Source organism: Haliotis rufescens, unplaced genomic scaffold (genome assembly GCF_023055435.1).
Source record: "Haliotis rufescens isolate VD_foot unplaced genomic scaffold, xgHalRufe1.0.p SCAF_13, whole genome shotgun sequence".
Lineage (NCBI taxonomy): Eukaryota > Metazoa > Mollusca > Gastropoda > Lepetellida > Haliotidae > Haliotis > Haliotis rufescens.
In genome coordinates, this window is record NW_025963813.1 from 39,017,237 (window position 1) to 39,035,705 (window position 18,469).

Genomic DNA, 18,469 nt, shown 5'->3' on the forward strand with positions numbered 1-18,469 from the left:
TACTTGTCGTAAATAGCATATGTCTTGTATATATTTGAGTTTAGAAGCTGGAAAGCCCTATTTCCATGTTATGTTTTTTTATGTGGCAATCCTGTGGCTGCCAGGTGAATCTCAGTATAGTAATTATGCGTGTGAACACAGCGATGTGACCTTACATGAAAATGCCGTCACATCAAACATTATGACGTAGTGATGTACTTACAGGTGCGTCAGTTGTATGGAATGTACACAAAACAGCGACTGGCAAATCAAATGGCTATATTTCATGGAGAGTACAGCTCATAATCATATTTCCTGACATTTGTTTTGACATCATCGGTTTATGTTTCAGCGTGTACAACTACAAGCCTGGCAGTATCACAGTGTATGCTCTTAACCTAAAAAGTAATCCCGTAATCCTAAGCATATCGGATCTGGAGACCAAAGGCGTGGACACATTCTGGCTGACTCCAGAGGGAGGAGATTTGAAATCACAGTTTGTATATGATATGTTTTCTTTCAACCATTGAACTTAAATATTTTGCCTGTGGTTCAAGTGTCACAATATTTTGCCATCACTTCATCAGGGATATAATGGTTCCTTGTGAATGTTGTCAAATGCTGAGGATAGTGCTGAGACACATTTGTTTCTAAAGCAGCAGCTATAACAGAATATGGGTGAGTGTATGTTGACTTGTTGCATTCAATCTGAGCCAGACATGAGCAATTGTCCATGATCGGTTGGAACAGACACTGTGGCAAACCCAACTAACTGCAGGACCATACAAAGTAACTGAAGACGAACTTGAACATACAAACTTGTACACATATCTAATAGAGAGATGAGGCAAATATTGTTTGATGAATAATTATTCAATGTATAATATGGAGACCAAAAAAACAGTTTTCATGTTTTTTTATCAGAAAAGTACAGCTCAATGGCAAAACACTGAATCTTGTCAACAACCAAATACCACACATGATGCCAAAAGCTTTGGGAACAGGGACGATGACAGTACCTGGACACTCCTTTGGGTTCATCGTCATTCCAAACGCCAACATAGCGGCATGCCGGTCACAAAGCCACGGTTCCATTATCGGATAACTAAACCAACATTCTGTTTTCTTAAACGTTTTCATAAACAACGTTTCAAAGAAACGCCATGATGTTTGTGTTTTCTAAATGTAGGCGTGTTAGACGTCCGCTGATGTAAGTTAGTCTGATGCAACTGATCAAATCAACGAGTAACTGACATTTACGGAACAAAGGTTTTACCTAAAAGGATCTCATCTTTGAAAGTGAACAGTTATATATGTAAAGACGTTAACCCACATATTTCCCAAAGTGAAATTCTACAGAAAAGACACAGGGTGACATAATTAAACATTTGCAGTCAAATAATGCAAACACAATCATATGTTCTTGAATTAAGGACTAAGAGAGTGAATGAATGTTCTCTATCCGATGAAATCAACCTTAAATATGAAACAAAAAGTCTGTTATATTTAATTTCCCAAATTCTCCATGTTCTCACAATCACTGGACCCGTGAAGATCCGGGGTAGAATAGGTCTTCAGCAACCCATGCTTGCCGTAAAAGGCGACTATGCTTGTCGTAAAAGGCGACCAACGGGATCGGGTGGTCAGGCTCGCTGACTTGGTTGATGCATGTCATTGATCCCAATTGCGTGGATCGATGCTCATGATATTAATCACTGGATTGTCTGGCCCTGACTCGATTATTTACAGACCCCCGTCATATAGCTGGAATAGTGCTGAGTGCGGCGTAAAACAACACCCCTACCAACCTATCATTTGGGCAATTGTAAAAATCACCTCTAATGTGAAACAACAAGCTAACCAACCCTTCGGTCAGAAGGCCAACTTACTTCTGGAATATTTTCATACACTCGTTCTTATACATCGTTATATGCCACTTGTCTAACAACAATTTAGCCATATAAGATACATTTTTTTCTACATTATAACATTGACACAATGTGACATGTACACGATGTAGACGTTTACCAATTTGAGCTCGGATAGAGGGTTGAGGGATAGAGGGATATCTGGGATTGAATATATGTGTGCAATAAGCGGACCATTAGATCACCCGTGCTAACAATGATGAATAATGAAAAGGATTTTATAAAATAGATCTTAAGGCCTATTTCTTAATTATTTGAGGGGGCATGGGTGGCCCAGTCGTCTATGGCGCCACGATTCGCTGTGCAGAGTTGCGTCCCTTGGGAACGCCAGAAACCTATGATTGTGGGTTCGAATCCCTGTTCACCCCGATTATGTTTCTAGGTTTGTCAGCACCATACCCGTGCTCGTGGGTTTCACCGAAGTGACAAACGTCTGAGACCTGAATCACTTCGGGCTTTCCTCCCACATTAAGCTGACACGTCGTGATATAACTGGAATTCAGTTAAAAGTGGCGTTAAACCCAATTCACTCACTTACTCACTTAATTACTAAATTTTAAAACCTGTATCAAAATAAAAACGACCCTCTCAGTGATCATGAAAAATCCAGTGAGTTCTTTGTACAATTCTGACTATATCATGTACACGTGTTTATTAATCATTATCCAACAGGGAAGCAACCAGATGTTCCCTTCACTCTAGCCTTGAAAGCTGTTACCTTGATCAAGTGAGTGAGTTAATATTTAAAGTCACATCGGCAATATTTCAGCCATTTCGTGACTAAAGCAATTAATACATTTAGAAAACATTAATTTAGACTATATAAAAACCTGTCAGCAAAGGACAGTTAAAGTACTAGACTTATCACAGATATCAGTTTTTAAAACTAGTATGTGACCATAAAAAGCTATCACTAAACATAACAATGCATTGTAAAAACGGGCTATAGATCGCCAGGAATTGAAGGGAGATCACCATACTAGGGACCATGGGGACTTACAGTACTTTTGCTACCTGCATGGACCCCAGCAGGATTTACACCATCCCTTCAGTCACTGGCGACTGTATGCAAGTTTAGCCATTAATTAAAACTAACAAATATACTACGATTAAAATCTTGGTAGGCCTAAATTTATTTCGAGTGATGTGGAACTTACGTATCCTCTCTGGGGGACAATAATTTTACTGTGCTCCCCTTCGAGGATACAGCCACTGACAATCTCAGTTACTTATTTAATCTACCAATTTAAAACAACATTTATTTATTTTGCAAAACAGATTAATCAAAAACGTTCAAACAAATTATATTTCTTTATAAAACCAATGATTAAAAGAGAATTAATATCATTAAAAGTTCCTTGACAGATGAAGATTTGAAATATTTATCCCTTGTGATCAAAATCAATACAGACAAGCAGGACATGCTTGACCGTGATTCTCTCATCACAAGGGATACAAAATGGATGTTCTTCACCCTTCAATAAATGTTCAAACGTATATCTGATGTGGCCAATACGACATCGTCGCATTACGACCTCTTCAAATCTGGACTGACAACCCAAGTAGGTGTAGCCGATAGTTGGTTGAATTTCATGTAATTTATTGATACCTACTTGGGTGTCCCACTTCTTTTGCATCAGATCTCGGATGTAACATCTGATAAGAGGTTTGATATCGGTGTATGGGATACGAAGTTGTGTCACAGATTTGTTGAGTGCTGCTTTTGCAGCAGCATCGGCCATTGTGTTACCAGTGATTCCAACATGGCTGGGTAACCAACAGAAAACGATGTCGCATTGACCTGTAGCAAGATCATTAAACAATTCAATAGTTTCAATTATAAGTGGATGCGTGGATATCATGTTTTTAATAGCCTGGAAGCAAGAAAGAGAATTTGAACAAATTATGAACTGTTTATGTTTAGATTGGCCTTTGTTGTATTAAGTTCTATTAATATAGCATTTGCTTTTGCTGTAAAAATAGAACAGTTAAGTAGTAGTGAGTGAGTGAGTGAGTGGGGTTTAACGCCGCTTTTAACAGTATTCCAGTTATATCGCGGCGTGTCAGCCTAATATGGGAGGAAAGCCCGAAGTGATGCAGGTCTCATACGTTTACCACGGGTATGGTGCTGACAAACCTAGAAACATAATCGGGGCGAACCGGGATTCGAACCCACAATCATAGGTTTGTGGCGTGCCCAAGGTACGCAACTCTGCACAGCGAATTGCGGCGCCTTAGACGACGGGGCCACCCGTGCCCCCCAGTTAGGTAGTAAGCGGGATGAAATAGTCCTGGATCAAACGACAGCGTCACCATCTTTGGATCGATCTGTAAATATAGATGTGTAAGTATGTAAGCATATGTAAGCATATGTGTTACGTAATTCATGATATTGTTGTTGATAAATTAGTTGATTTGTGTCAGATTTCTTTAGTTTGGTTAATGTTAGGTTCACCTCTGGCTTCTCAAACTGCCATGGTGGAGAAGAGAAAGGCTGAGTGGGGGCAATGTTTTCAAGCTGTATTTGTGCAGCAGAAATATGAGATTGTATTCTTATTCCAAGCGGTGAAAGAAGAGATGACTTTGTTTGGTAGAGATTTTCGTATAGAGGATTCAAAACACAATCATAAGCTGGGTTGGATTTCAAAGAATGTAATTTAGATATATATTGCAAAGACAATTAAATGCGACGTTGTTCCAGGGACGGCTCATCAGCCTCCACATACAGACTTTGTATTGGCGAAGTTCGGAAGGTCCCAAGGCAAAGCCTCAGGCCTTGAATAGGATCTAGAATTTTTAAATTACTTTTACCAGCTCCACCATAAATGATGGAGCCATAATCTAATTTGGAGCGGATAAGTGCTCTGTAAAGTTGAAGGAGGGTTTTCTGACCTCCTCCCCACTTAGAATTTGAGACAACTTTCAGTAAATCCAGGGCCTCCAGACATCTATTCTTCAAATATTTAAGGCAGAAAAGTCAACTGATGATCGAAAATTATACCCAGGAACTTGGCTTCTTTTACAACTTTAATAGGAGTGTTATCTAAAATAAGTTCCGGATCTTTGTGCGGTTATTTTTTCCACAAAAATGAATGCAGTTTGTTTCAGATTTTGAGAATTTAAATCCATTTTCCAAGGACCATTTCTGGATTTTATTTAAACATAGCTGCAGTTGTTGGGAATCGAACCCGGGTCTTCGGCGTGACGATCGAACACTTGAACCACTAGGCTACCCGACCGCCCCGAATAATGTAACAGACAAAATACTGACCTGTGGGACGCCCTGATGCTGATTATAATGATCAGACAGGGTAGTACCCACGCGGACTTGAAATTGTCTGTCTGTTAAAAAGATGGATACCAACTGAGGCAAACGACCCTGCAATCCAAAGTTATGTAAATCTTTTTAAATACCATGTTTCCATGTAGTGTCATATGCTTTTTCGAGATCGAAAAAGATAGACACTGCATGTTGTTTGTTTAGTTTGGAATTTTTAACAAATGATTCTAAACGTACTAAATGATCGATAGTACTTCTTTTCTTACGGAAACCACACTGTATATTTGTAATGAGATTATTGGTTTCTAAGTACCAAACAAGTCGATTATTTATCATGCGTTACATGGTTTTGCAAATGCAGCCTGTCAATGAAATTCGTCGATAATTTGATGGATCTGTGTGATCACGTCCTGGTTTAGGTATTGGAACAACAATAGCATCACGCCAAGATGGTGGAAATCGTCCTGACGTCCAAATTTCATTAAAATATTTAACAGTGATTGTAAACATGATTCTGGTAAGTGCTTCAGGAGTTGATAATGTATGTTATCAGCTGCAGTACCAGTATCGTGAGACTGTCCGAGGGCAGCATGTAGTTCATGAAAAGAAAAATATTATATTGTAATCTTCCCCATTATCTGAATTAAAATTAATAGTTTTCTTTTCCTGCTGCTTTTGGTATTTTTTAAATTGAGGCACATAATGGAAAGAGGAAGAATGTTTGGCCAAAGTTTCACCCAGTTTATTTGCAATATCAGATTTATCAGTTAACAACTCATTCCCATTCTTAAGATGGTGAATGCCAGATTTAGATCCCTTACCTTTTATTTTCTGGATCATGTTCCATACCTTGGACATCGGCGTTCGTGAATGTATTTTTGAAATGTAAGCTTGCCAAAACATACGTGGAGGAACACCAGTAGGAGCTATTGTTTGAAGAAAAGTTGGAAAATGGTCACTTCCACAGAGGTCGTCGTGGACTGACCATTCGATTTCATTTAGCAAAGTGAGGAATAGGTGCCTGTACCAGGATGTAAATAGGTTTTAGAGTTATCATTAAAAATGCATAAAGCGTTATCAGAAATGAAATCTTCTAGTAGCTTCCCTTTCTGGTTGGAATCAGCACTTCCCCAAAGTGGAGTATGTCCATTTAAGTCGCCCATAATGATACAGGGCTTGGGGAGCTGGTCATATAGTGCTTGAAGGTCAGTTTGTTGAGGAGTGAGTGAGTGAGGTAAGATTTAACTTCACATGTTTGTTGAAGAGAGAAGATGGAGGAACAGAAAGTGAGCATAATGTTAATACAATGTTTAGAGTTAACCGGACAGCAACAGCTTGAAGGGGTGTATTTAGAGGAACAGGGCTATGTATAACACCCTGCCTCACCAATACGGAAGATCCTCCAGTGGCTCTAGGTCCTGGAGGAGAAAAATAGTCATATTAATTATATTGTCTTATCTGGAGTTGATCGGTATCTTTAAAATAAGTCTCCTGTGAACAAAATGCTGATGGTTCAAAATCTTGTATTAATAACTGTTAATCATTATTCTCTAGCCCCCTGCAATTCCACTGAATAGTTTTATTGGAGCCGTTCATGGTGGCTCAACTGGATATCGTGAGCGAGATGAAGACCCTTTCCCATGGACTGGGGCTTAGGGAACAACATCCATCGCCAAAGGTTCAAAAGGGTTATGAACCTCTACAGGGGTATTTGTAGGAGAAGGCACCTCCAAGTGCTGAAGTGCCCTGGCCCTTCTCATTTGCTTTTTTGTTTGTTTCTTTGGACAAATTGGCTTTACCCTGAACATTTTCAATGTCATGTATCTTGTCTGGTTCTGATGGCTTAGATGGGGTCAGACTCTCTGTTTGGGAAGCCGTTGTCCATTGGTCACCAAAGGTTTATGAGGTCAGCCTGTACCCAAGAGATGTATGTTTGAGTGGATGCCATTGACATTGTGGGAGCTGGTTTTGTGGAAGACACAGCAGCTGAATAGGTTTTATTGTTTGGAGTCAGGAATGGAAAAAGTAACTTTTTTGCTTCTGTGTAAGAAATATTGTTTGTACATTTAAGTTTTAGTATTTTAGTTTCGCGTTCAAAAACCAGACAGGATTTGGATGAAGACAAGTCCTTTTCATCACAGTTGGCACATTTGATGTCATTTGTGCAATCAGAACTTTCATGAGTTCCGCTACAACGGAAGCATCTTGTCTTGGCAGTGCAAACTTTAGCCCCGTGACCGAATTTCTGACACTTGTAACACCGGAGTGGATTTGGAACATAAACCTCCACTCCGATGGAAAAGTAACCAGCTTTGATTGATTTGGGGAAAGTTGAAAGTGAAAACGTGAAAAGGTAGGTGTGAGTATTTACAATATTTTCATCTTCAGTTTTTCTAGTAAAACGTTTGACTGTAGTGACACCTTGGTGTTTCAATTCAGCTGCAATGTCTGCTTGAATTCAGTGATGTGTATTCAGTGTTCAGAAACGACAACCTTTGTTTTAACAAACTGCTGGAGACCCAGCAGATTAACAGATTGCTGCCTCCGATCACATTCCACAAGGACTGAGCCAGATCGTAAACGTGTGACGTTCTGTACTTCCCCACAAATACTTTGTATTTCCTTTGAGATTGCAAAAGGGTTCCGTTTTAGGGGATTGCCATCAGCGGATGAGATGACAATGAACCTTGGCAATGAGTCAGTACCTGTGAAGAGACATCTTCATCAGATGAAAGAGAATCTATATGCCTGCATTTGTTTGTTTAAGATGAACCAGCATGATGATTGAAAGCCATGTTGTAAGAAAATATTTCAGAACCCCTGCTCCCCACCCGTCATCGAGTGTCAACAAGGACAGTGCCACAGTGGAAACCAGTCTGGAACACCAGAGTTACAGGGGTGTTATACTCCAGAAATAAAGAGATGAAAAGAGATGAAAAGCTGTTGTTAATAAAAGGACAAATGTCAGGCTTCTTTCTATTAAAACACAGAATTCAACGGTCCGTATCACCAGATTGGCCCATGAGCCACCGGCATAGGGCTCTAGGCAAAATATAAATTGGCATTAATAACATCATCATATTTCATGATAAACAATTTATTTCCTTTGATATTTGTAAATACAAGTTTTCCATGCACAGGGCATGCGGTGAGCATCCGATTGATAGAATCGGGCAAATTCTACCACCCGTCTAGGTGAAATAAGGGTCAAAGTGGTGTGTTGGGCAAAAGAAACACCTGTTCCTGGCTCCAGTTCCAACCACCAGAATCTCGTCCTCCACCGACACAGGGGTGAAAACCCAGGACAAACGGGTTGTCCAATTTGGTCGCCTTTTACGACAAGCAATGGGGTGCTGTTTACATATTCTACCCCGGTTCCACACGGGGGAAGAACTATTAGCATTACCCAGCACTCACCACGGGGAGGTTGCTCTTCACGAGTGCCTACCTTGATCAAACAACTTTTGAGCATGTCGTATGACCCGAGATACATGCCTTGGACGTCAACGCAATTTGTTTTGAGATGCAAGGTACATCTTGGTCTCTGCTGGAACTGCATCTCTAAGTACCAGCTTCCATCCCATCCCTGGCCTCCGTGTTACAACCTGAGGATCGTGAGCACATCTCCTTGTGGTCGGTCACAGCTTTAGGCATCTACCTTCAGGCTTCGTCTCCACTGATCCCAGAAGAGTGAACGAGTTGGGTTTAACGCTGCTTTTAACAGTAATGCAGTTATATCGTCGGGAGGAAAGCCTGAGGTGATGCAGGTCTCAGACGTTCACCCCTTCGATGAAACCCACGAATACGGGTATAGTGCTGACAAACCTAGAGACAAAATCGAGGTGAACCGGGATTCGAACCTACAATCATAGGGTTCTGGTGTTCCCAAGGGACGCAACTCTGCACAGCGAATCGCAGCACCTTAGACGACTGGACCATCCGTGCCCCAGATCTCAGGAGAGGCTCTTTATCCATGTTCCCTCAGTGGCCAACTCAGAGGTTTCCCGTACAACGGTCTGCTTTTGGTTGCATTTGACAATACTCTGTGTCTGTACGACTTACCTCCTTCCTCAGACGTCTTACCCACACGAGACGAGAGCTGTCGCATCAACAATTGCACCGCACGGTAACTGCACCCTCAACGCCATCATGTTGGGATGTTTTGGAAGTCGAATACTTACCTCATATCTCCCTGTTACTGACGTACTTGGCCTCCATCAATTTGATCTGCTTGTCCTGGCACAGCAACTAACACAGGCTCACCAACGCAGATAACTGATACACGTTCCTGCTACAACAGACTCGTACTTCGTATCGAAAGGATTGAGACCCACACCTTTGTTTATTATGGTTTGTAAGTTCGGGTTCCCAGATCGAGTGTCTGTAAAGACGTTGGTCTTTATCAATGAAGTGGCCACACTCTTGTTTATTATGGTTTGTATGTTCAGATTCCCCGATCGAGTGTCTGGAAAGACATTGGTCTTTATAAATGAAGTTGCCACAGCCTTGTTTATTATGGTTTGTATGTTCGGGGTCCCAGATCGAGTGTCTATAAATGGAGTTGTCGCAAGTTGCGGCGGTTTCGGTGGTGTCCGAAACACTTACCTGCACACCTCTGTCTTATGCATGTGATGTCTCAGTAATTAAAGATCCTCTTTTGGATTTTTTTTTATCCCTTCCCATACTTCAATCCCACAGTGGGATTCATATCTTCAAAGAGATGCCAAGCTGATCAGCCTTATGTCTTAGAGCCTGTGTGGTTGTTAGTCTCGCATACTTCAATCCCACAGTGGGATTCATATCTTCAAAGAGATGCCAAGCTGATCAGCCTTATGTCTTAGAGCCTGTGTGGTTGTTAGTCTTGTAGAACTAATTGAATGGAGACCCCTACCGAATTGGTCATGGTTGAATAGGTTCCTTACTTCAAACCTTACCACCTTAACACATGTGGTACCCGAGTTATGACTTTGTATCCTAGTAACATAAAGGGGTTATCTCATATTTCAATCCAAGAAAGAGAATGATATGGCACAGGATGTCAGGTGATCAAATTGCTTACGTCACGATGCACAGGATTGTAATGTGTGACGCATTTGTTTGGGTAGTGACAATGGTGATGCGAGGTGTGTGTGGGTGAAATGGTTTTAAGAGCTGGAAAACTTTTAGGACGTGTCCACCCAAGGACCAAAAGAAGAAGGAAGAAATGCATTGTGTGAGATAGGATAAGTATATAAATGTACAAATTAATGTAAAATTTTCAATTATGTTTCACATTTGTAAAATTTAGGTAAAATGAAAAGGTCAATAGTTTGACAGGTCAACATTTGGGGTGGGGAGGGTTCGTGACGTGACAGATTCTGAAAGTATGGCTGGCAACACGAGGGCAATTCGAGTCCCTTTATAACTTAATTTATGTCTTACCTACTTGCAAACTGCAGACAGATATCTATCTAAACTGACCAGATTCCTGCCAGCTTCCAACACTTTTCCGGTTTCAAGAACGGAGCACATGCACATGCCTCTTTCAAGACAATGAACAGTGACAGATTCTGGACATTCTAGTGCACCGACTTTTGTTATAGGGCCTGTTTATTGTTGCTCTTGCCACTGACATCATCAATCGTATTACCTTTTGTGATTGTAAACTTAAACTTAAAACAATTAAAATTTGTTTATTATTCATTGATCTTGTGTGTTAGTTTTGTACAAACCTATTTTGGGCTTAACCTTCTAGTTTCAATTTAGAAATCAGCTATATATGTGTACCAGCGCATGTTTCAAACATAGATCTGTAATTTATTTAAACAAACAATTCCATTAAGGCTGAAGTTGTTCGATAAGAAATAATCGACTTTTTTCTCATGTTTACGTCTGGATAAAATGTCATATAAAATTAGTAACACCTTTTCCCTGAAGTTCATGCTCCATGCAGGAAGCAAAGGAACTGTAAGTCCCCATGGTCCCTAGTATGATGATCACCCTTCAGTGACTGACGTTCTCTAGCCCATTTTTACATTGTGTTGTTCTCTAATACTTACTAACTTTTAATATTCTCCACTAGTTTTAAATCAAATGTGTGATATACCTGTTATTGTACTGTCCATCGTTGACAGGTTTTTATTTCGTCTCGATATATGTCTTACTAATGTAGTTCTCGTCACGATATGGCTGAAATACTGCCGATGTGACGTTAAATCTTAACTCACTCACTCATTCACTGAAGTTCATGCATGTTCATAGGTGAGGAATTTTTTTACAAACTCAATATACATTTAATGATGTATTGACCTCATCACTGAAATATACCAACATAGCCCCGTTGAAATTTATATATGTTTCATGACAAATGAGTTGCCCAATATAGTCGCCTCATATGACAAGCAAAGGCGTGCTGAAGACACATTCTCTCATGGATCCACACGGGGGGAAGAGTGATAAGCGTTACCCAGCACTCACTTTAGGTAGGCTGCCCTTCATTAGTGCCTACAGTGTGAGCATAATATAGATATTCATTGGAATTCATTCAGATTATGAAATACGCGTGGCTTGGTAGCACCTGCAGTTTTCCAGCACCTCAGCCAATATAAGAGATAATAAACTTCTTCATTAAGTACCAGTCAGCATGTTCAAGGATAGGATCGTCTTGTGTTTATTTGGATTGGCGTGGATACAGCCGTTCACTGCGTCCCTGCACACAGAACATATCAGGGTAAAAACTGACCATGTGTTACAGGTAATTGATGATATGTTTGTTGGCGTCACCATCGACAGCGGTCAACTGAAGTACAATCTGAAGTATCACAATGTCAGGTACATATAACATATGTAGAAATATGTCCGATCGGTATGTTATCTAAATTATGTTTTTGGTTCACGGGTTTGTGCGAAAATCGTTGTCGGTAGGATGGAAAAAATATAAAATATAGAATACATTTCTGGGAGGGTCTGTCAACCAGTTTGAAGTCAATTTAGTTACGTCTCACAGATTTACTTTTTTGTCTAGCTTTATCCTTGCCAACTGAATGATTATACTGCAAATTATTTTCAATTTCCACATTTACCTTCCTGAAAACTAGATTGTATATGGATTATGAAGATCTATCAGGAATATTAGTGAGTGTGGTGTGGAGAGTATACATTCACTCACTTACCCACTATGGACTTTTATGGACAAATCGTCAAAGGCCCCGAATTCGCTGTGCAGAGTTGTGTCACCTACGTGTGTCTGAAACATATGGTTGTGGTTTCGATTCCCATAGTCGTCCTGATACTGTTTCTATGTGTGCTAACAGTGTACCCATGCTGGTTGCTTTCATCAAAGTGGTAGGAGTCTAAGACATGCATGATTAATGCAGTTAATTTTATGACATCACTGGAAAAAGTTGAACTGGCAAGCATAGTCGCCTCTGTTCGGCAAACATGGGTTGCTGAAGACACCTGGTGTCATCAGTTAGCGGGACCAAATTTAATATTTCTTCAGTTTCCAATTTTAAGTGTTTTAAGTGAAAAATTCACGTCGAAGGCCAAGGTTTGATTACAAACATGAGTATAATGTGTGACGCCTATATAGGATTCCCCGCCCTGATGTAGCAAGATATTGCTAAAAGCGATGTAGAATCGAGTGGGTGAGTGAGTGAGTGAGTGAATTAGAATTTAAAGTCACATCGGCAATATTTCAGCCATATCGTGACTATTAAGGGTTAAACATATAAATACAAAGGGACTTACGTAAAAAACCTGCCAACGAGGGACAGTAAAATAACTAGACTTATCACAGAAATCTCATCCCTTCCGTCGCTGGCGATTGTCCATAATTTTAGCCACAATTAAAATGACAGATATTCTACGTTTAAAAGCGTAGTAAATGTAAATATTCTTTGAATGACAGGGACTTACGATACCCTCTCAGGGGGACAATAATTTTACAGTACTTTAACCCCCTTCGAGGATACTGCCACTAACAATCTCAGATATAAATTCAATCTACTAATTTTAAAAAGTTATTATACACAAAACATATTAACAAAATTTATGATACAATTTAATTTCTTTTAAAAAACCAATAACTAAATGAGTACTGATAGTATTAAAAAGATCCTTTAAAGTTTTGACCTGGAAATATTTATCGCTTGTAATGGAAAAATCAACACAATCAAGGATGTAGAATCGAACTGACTCGGGCACTTCAAACTGACTTTTAGTATATACTATCAAAACCTTAGAAAGCTTGTCTGTTTTAACAGCTCTCCCAAACTTGTGACTCTTGGAAAAGCTTTAGCACCTGGGTATCTGAGAGTCGGAGGCACATCAGGGGACTTCATGGTGTTTGACCCGACTCACAACATAGCTACTGGCCAACAGTTTCAACTCCAAGGTGATAGCTGTTTTAAATTGTTACATCGTCCAAGAAAAATAATTTAATCATAAGATTTCCAGTCTACCTCCAAACGGTACTACATAGGTCATAATGGTTATTCTGGGTTACTCAATATAAACTAATCCATATCCAACAAAAGTCTTCTCATTTGGAATTACTGGTTTGAAATTAAATGTAATTTTATGACACTTACATTGCTTTCGTTTTCTCTCTACTAATTAGAAATTAAAAGAATTAAGACGTTCACATGTGAAGAAAGGAACATTACTTTGTTCCCCAAATTCGTTAATCCGGACTTTGCTGCACGACGAACAGTACTGGGTGATATTGGTTGTCATTGTATCTAATGACCCTGTGACTACTGAATTTCTTTATTTACGTAATTTCATTCCATCCGTCACAATTTAAGATACAGATATCCACAAGCGTGGTTTGACTCATTCTAAAAACATATACAACTGAAACAATATGTTATTAGAATGTAGGCAAATCCGATTTAAAAACATCTATTTTCAGCAAACACCTGGGATGATTTCAACAAGTTTGTTCACAAGACCGGACTGAAATTAGTGCTTGGTCTCAATCTGATGCTCCGCGATGGAACAAAGTGGAACCCATCAAACGCTAAGCAGTTGCTTAAATATTCCTCTGACAAAGGATACACTTTTGCAGGGATTGAACTGGGAAATGGTAGGTTTTGAAGCCATGTGTATGTCGCATCAACTACACATAAATAATATCCCTGTAGGCACCCCGAGTTATAGAGGCGCCCAACAACCTGTACTTGTATAATGTGACTAAATAGATCGGTGGTCAGACTGGTTCATTGCTGGCCATCGTACCCCACGGCCTGGCCATGGGAAGTTGCACATAATTCTGTGTTTGTCTGGTCCGATTATTTTCTGAAACCCGATATATTAATACAGGATTGTCTGCGTATTTTTACATTGACATTAAATGCAACAGGATAGTGTCATCACTGTTAATACATTCAGAACGATATTAATATGCTCCGTATATTTGTTCACTTCACGATAAATGTATCATAATTTATTTATTATCATCGTACGTATTTTTCATGGAGAACCGAACTTGTTATACCGAAATTGGAATACTACTGTCAGTGATGTTCAGCTGGGAAGCGACTACAAGGAGTTGAAGCAAGTTCTCCAAGGAACGGCCTATAAGTCCAGTCTCATCCTTGGACCTGACATAGCTGGTTATAAAGACACGTTTATTAAAAAGTACGAACAAAATAAACACTGCATCACCAATGCAAGGGAATAAGCTTCATTGTGGTCACCAACCGAGAGTTAGCTTGTTTTTAGATTGAGCCGTAGCTATGCCAAACGCCTGCTGTTATTCGCACGCTACAGCTAAGAATTTAAGCAAGGCCTTGATTCAATAGCATACAAGGGAGCACCGGTGATCCAGTCGCCTTAGCGGCTACAAACCACAGTGCAGACATCTGCCCCTTACGTTTATGAGCACCTTGTCCGTGCTTGTGGGTTTCACATCTGCGACCTGCATCATTTCGTGCTTTTACTCTCACATCAAGCTGTCACACCGTGAACGACTGTTCAAACAAGTTTCATACATAATAGTTAATATCTGCCCAATGTATTTCCAGCTTCCTGTCCCATGGGGGAGCCAGTGTCATAGACGTCTTGACCATCCATCAGTGAGTATACTTTCTTCCGGGTGAAGGACCACGATGAAGTTTTCATGTCACGCACAACAATTAAAGGCCATAGAGTAAAAACAACAAATTGAAGATGACAACACATATATGCTGAAATGATAGGTAGAAGTATCAATGGGACAGTAAATGCTAACAACTGATAGTAACCTACATTTCCAGATGGATCGATTTAATAGATTACATAGATCACTAACCACTGTGTAGGACTTCTATATCAACAAGAACAGGAATTTTGAATGAAACATATAGAGAGGACCAAAGACAGCAATAGTATCATAGACCCGTGAAGATCCGGGGTAGAATAGGTCTTCAGCAACCCATGCTTGCCGTAAAAGGCGACTATGCTTGTCGTAAAAGGCGACTAACGGGATCGGGTAGTCAGGTTCGCTGACTTGGTTGATGCATGTCACCGATCCCAATTGTGTGGATCGACGCTCATGTTATCAATCACTGGATTGTCTGGTCCAGACTCGACTATTTACAGACCGCCGTCATATAGCTGGAATATTGCTGAGTGCGGCGTTAAACAACAAACAAACAAACAAACAATAGTATCATAGCTCATTGTTGTGTATACAGTAACACGCTTAGCATTTCAGTGAAAACATCACCTTCCTATTTTCAGTTACTACTTTAATGGACAAACCGCCAAGCTGGAAGACTTTTCTAAGTATTCTACAATGGATCATCTTATATCTGAACTACAGACAGTGATGAGTACGGTCCGAAGCCATCATGGTCTGGTGGCGTGGCTAGGGGAGACCTCGTCCGGCTATGGGGGAGGCACTCCTGGCATAGGTGATAGATATGTGGCAGGCAATCTGTGAGTATTTCTACGTTTTAGCTATCCAAATGAATTTGGTTTCAAAGGTTTTTAAACGGTTTCTGTCTCAAATTAGGATCTTTTTAGGAAAAGCCAGCAATCAAAGATTGAATACAGGCCGGAGCAGTTAGTGAGCGAGTGAGTATGGTTTTACGTCGCTTTAAACAATATTCCAGCAATATCACGGCGGGAACAGTAGAAATGGGCTTCACACACTGTACCCATGTCGGGAATCAAACCTAGGTCTTCCGGGCGACGAGTGAACGCTTTAACCACTAGGCTACCCGACCGCCCCTCGAGTGGGTGAAGCATACGTTGATGTAGATGCAGATTGCCCATACACGCTTGTCAGATGGTTGTGATCTTAATTGTCGGTTGGAACTCGATATGCTGTGAAGCTATTGTAAATCGTCTCGTTCTGACGTGTAGAAGTTCAAGTATACATTGATATGATATACCGTTGATAATGTCTGCAGTACATGTGTGAACAATTAAATTTCGCTTTGTTTTCCCTGTTACATAAACGGCGCATTACGAAAGATCATTGTACGTACATGAAATTTGATAGTGTTGATTGCTATATCCTAATTCCAGGTGGCTTGATAAACTAGGTGCATCAGCAAAATATGGCCTAAAAGGGGTCCTGCGCCAGTCACTCTTCGGAGGGTACCATTCACTTCTTGACAGAAACAACGACCCCAATCCTGTGCGTACACGCATGTATCGTAAACATGTCATAATGTCACACTGTCGTTCAACAATGTCATTGCGTCGATGCTCCTTTGTCGGAATTCCACATCATCATATGTCACAGAACCTCCTGCTTGTAAAGCCCGGCTGCATTGGGTATTGGGTGACCAGGCTCTTTGACTTGTCTAATTATGCATCATCTTATTTCGACTATCACAACATCAACCATTGGTTTGCATACCCAGATATGTTTTTCATTTTTAATGTTGCTGACAATGGCACAAAACAACACACATGAATGCCAATATTGTCTTTCTGTATGGAAGCTCTCTTTGGGCAGGACTACTGGTTGACGCTTCTTTACAAGAGACTTGTTGGTAACAAAGTGTTTGATGTTCCGTCTTCATCTAACAATCTCCGACTGTATGCCCACTGTACGAAGCTCAACAAGTGAGTTGTTTAGTCACACGCTATTCATAATCTGTTTAAAGAGTCTGCTAATAAAACCTTTCACATTACGTATATACAAACCTTTCCAACTTGCAAACAATGTACGGAATATGACTTGGCCAACCATGACGTCACATCAGAAATCACTAACAATCAACCTTATAGCAAATATTGAATTAGAAACTAAACCACATGTGTTTGGGGAATAGAAACATGTACGTTCACTGTGAACATACTTGGTTAGTTGCCCATTTTTTTCTCAACCTGTTTAAAGAGTCTGCTAGCAACGTTTTACCTTAATTACACTCAAACATTAACAAGTGGCAAACAATGTACGAAATATGTCTTGGCCTACCATGACATCACCTTACAAATCACTAGCAATCAACATTATATCAAATGCAGAAAGAAAGAAACAATGATACCCAAAATAGAAGTTTTAACAAATATTCCAAAATATTCAATTTATCGTTGAGGGCCAGGCATCATGTCATATCATCTAATCATGTGAGTGTGCAACATGCAATAAATATATGTTTAACACAATAAGAAAACATAACAATAACATTTTATCAAAGTCAATATCCTCACAAACATTGAAAAAACAGCCCAGACCTAAGTAATGAATTTACGAGCTGAATGTTATGTACCCTGTCGCTATTGGCATATGTCATGAATATATTTCACTCGAGTTCACGAGCTACAAAGCCATACTTCGATGTAATGTGTCCATGTGATAATCCCAGTTGAATCTCGGTAATGAAACGATGCGTGACGTTACAAACACATGGCGTCACATCAAACATTATGACGTAACGATGTCCTTACAGACCCGTAAATTCGTGGGATTTACACAAAATGGCTACTGGCAAAACAAATGGCTAGAGTTCACGAACGTAATGCTAACAATCATAATTTATATTCTGATTCCGACATTTGTTGTGACATCATCGATTCATGTTTCAGCGTGTATAACTACATGCCTGGCAGTATCACAGTGTATGCTCTTAACCTAAATAGTGACCCCGTAATCCTAAGCATATCGGATCTGAACACCAAAGGTGTGGACACATTCTGGCTGACTCCAGAGGGAGGAGATTTGAAGTCACAGTTTGTATATAATATGTTTTCTTTCAACCAAAGGGTTTTGTCCTTGGTTCAAGTTTCACAATATGTTGCATTAACTTCATAAATCAATGGTTCCTTGTGAACGCTGAGGATAGTTCTGAGACACATTTGA

At 40.0% G+C, this 18,469-nt stretch overlaps 1 protein-coding gene across 6 annotated transcripts in view; it reads left to right on the forward strand.

Moving 5' to 3' along the window:
• The window catches only part of LOC124125351 (heparanase-like), a 94,445-nt gene that overhangs the window by 6,044 nt on the left and 69,932 nt on the right, over window positions 1-18,469 (forward strand). The window contains exons 1-9 of one of the 6 annotated variants that reach the window (XM_048394580.1): window positions 11,778-11,997; window positions 13,431-13,561; window positions 14,081-14,254; window positions 14,649-14,808; window positions 15,195-15,245; window positions 15,892-16,089; window positions 16,684-16,795; window positions 17,120-17,229; window positions 18,196-18,339. In XM_048394580.1, the coding sequence (XP_048250537.1) occupies window positions 11,810-11,997; window positions 13,431-13,561; window positions 14,081-14,254; window positions 14,649-14,808; window positions 15,195-15,245; window positions 15,892-16,089; window positions 16,684-16,795; window positions 17,120-17,229; window positions 18,196-18,339 (1,268 nt within the window). In that variant the 5' untranslated portion in view covers window positions 11,778-11,809. Of the gene's footprint in view, window positions 1-11,777; window positions 11,998-13,430; window positions 13,562-14,080; window positions 14,255-14,648; window positions 14,809-15,194; window positions 15,246-15,891; window positions 16,090-16,683; window positions 16,796-17,119; window positions 17,230-18,195; window positions 18,340-18,469 lie in introns of those variants that run through there. The other 5 variants (XM_048394585.1, XM_048394582.1, XM_048394583.1 and 2 more) reach the window with 5 other exon arrangements.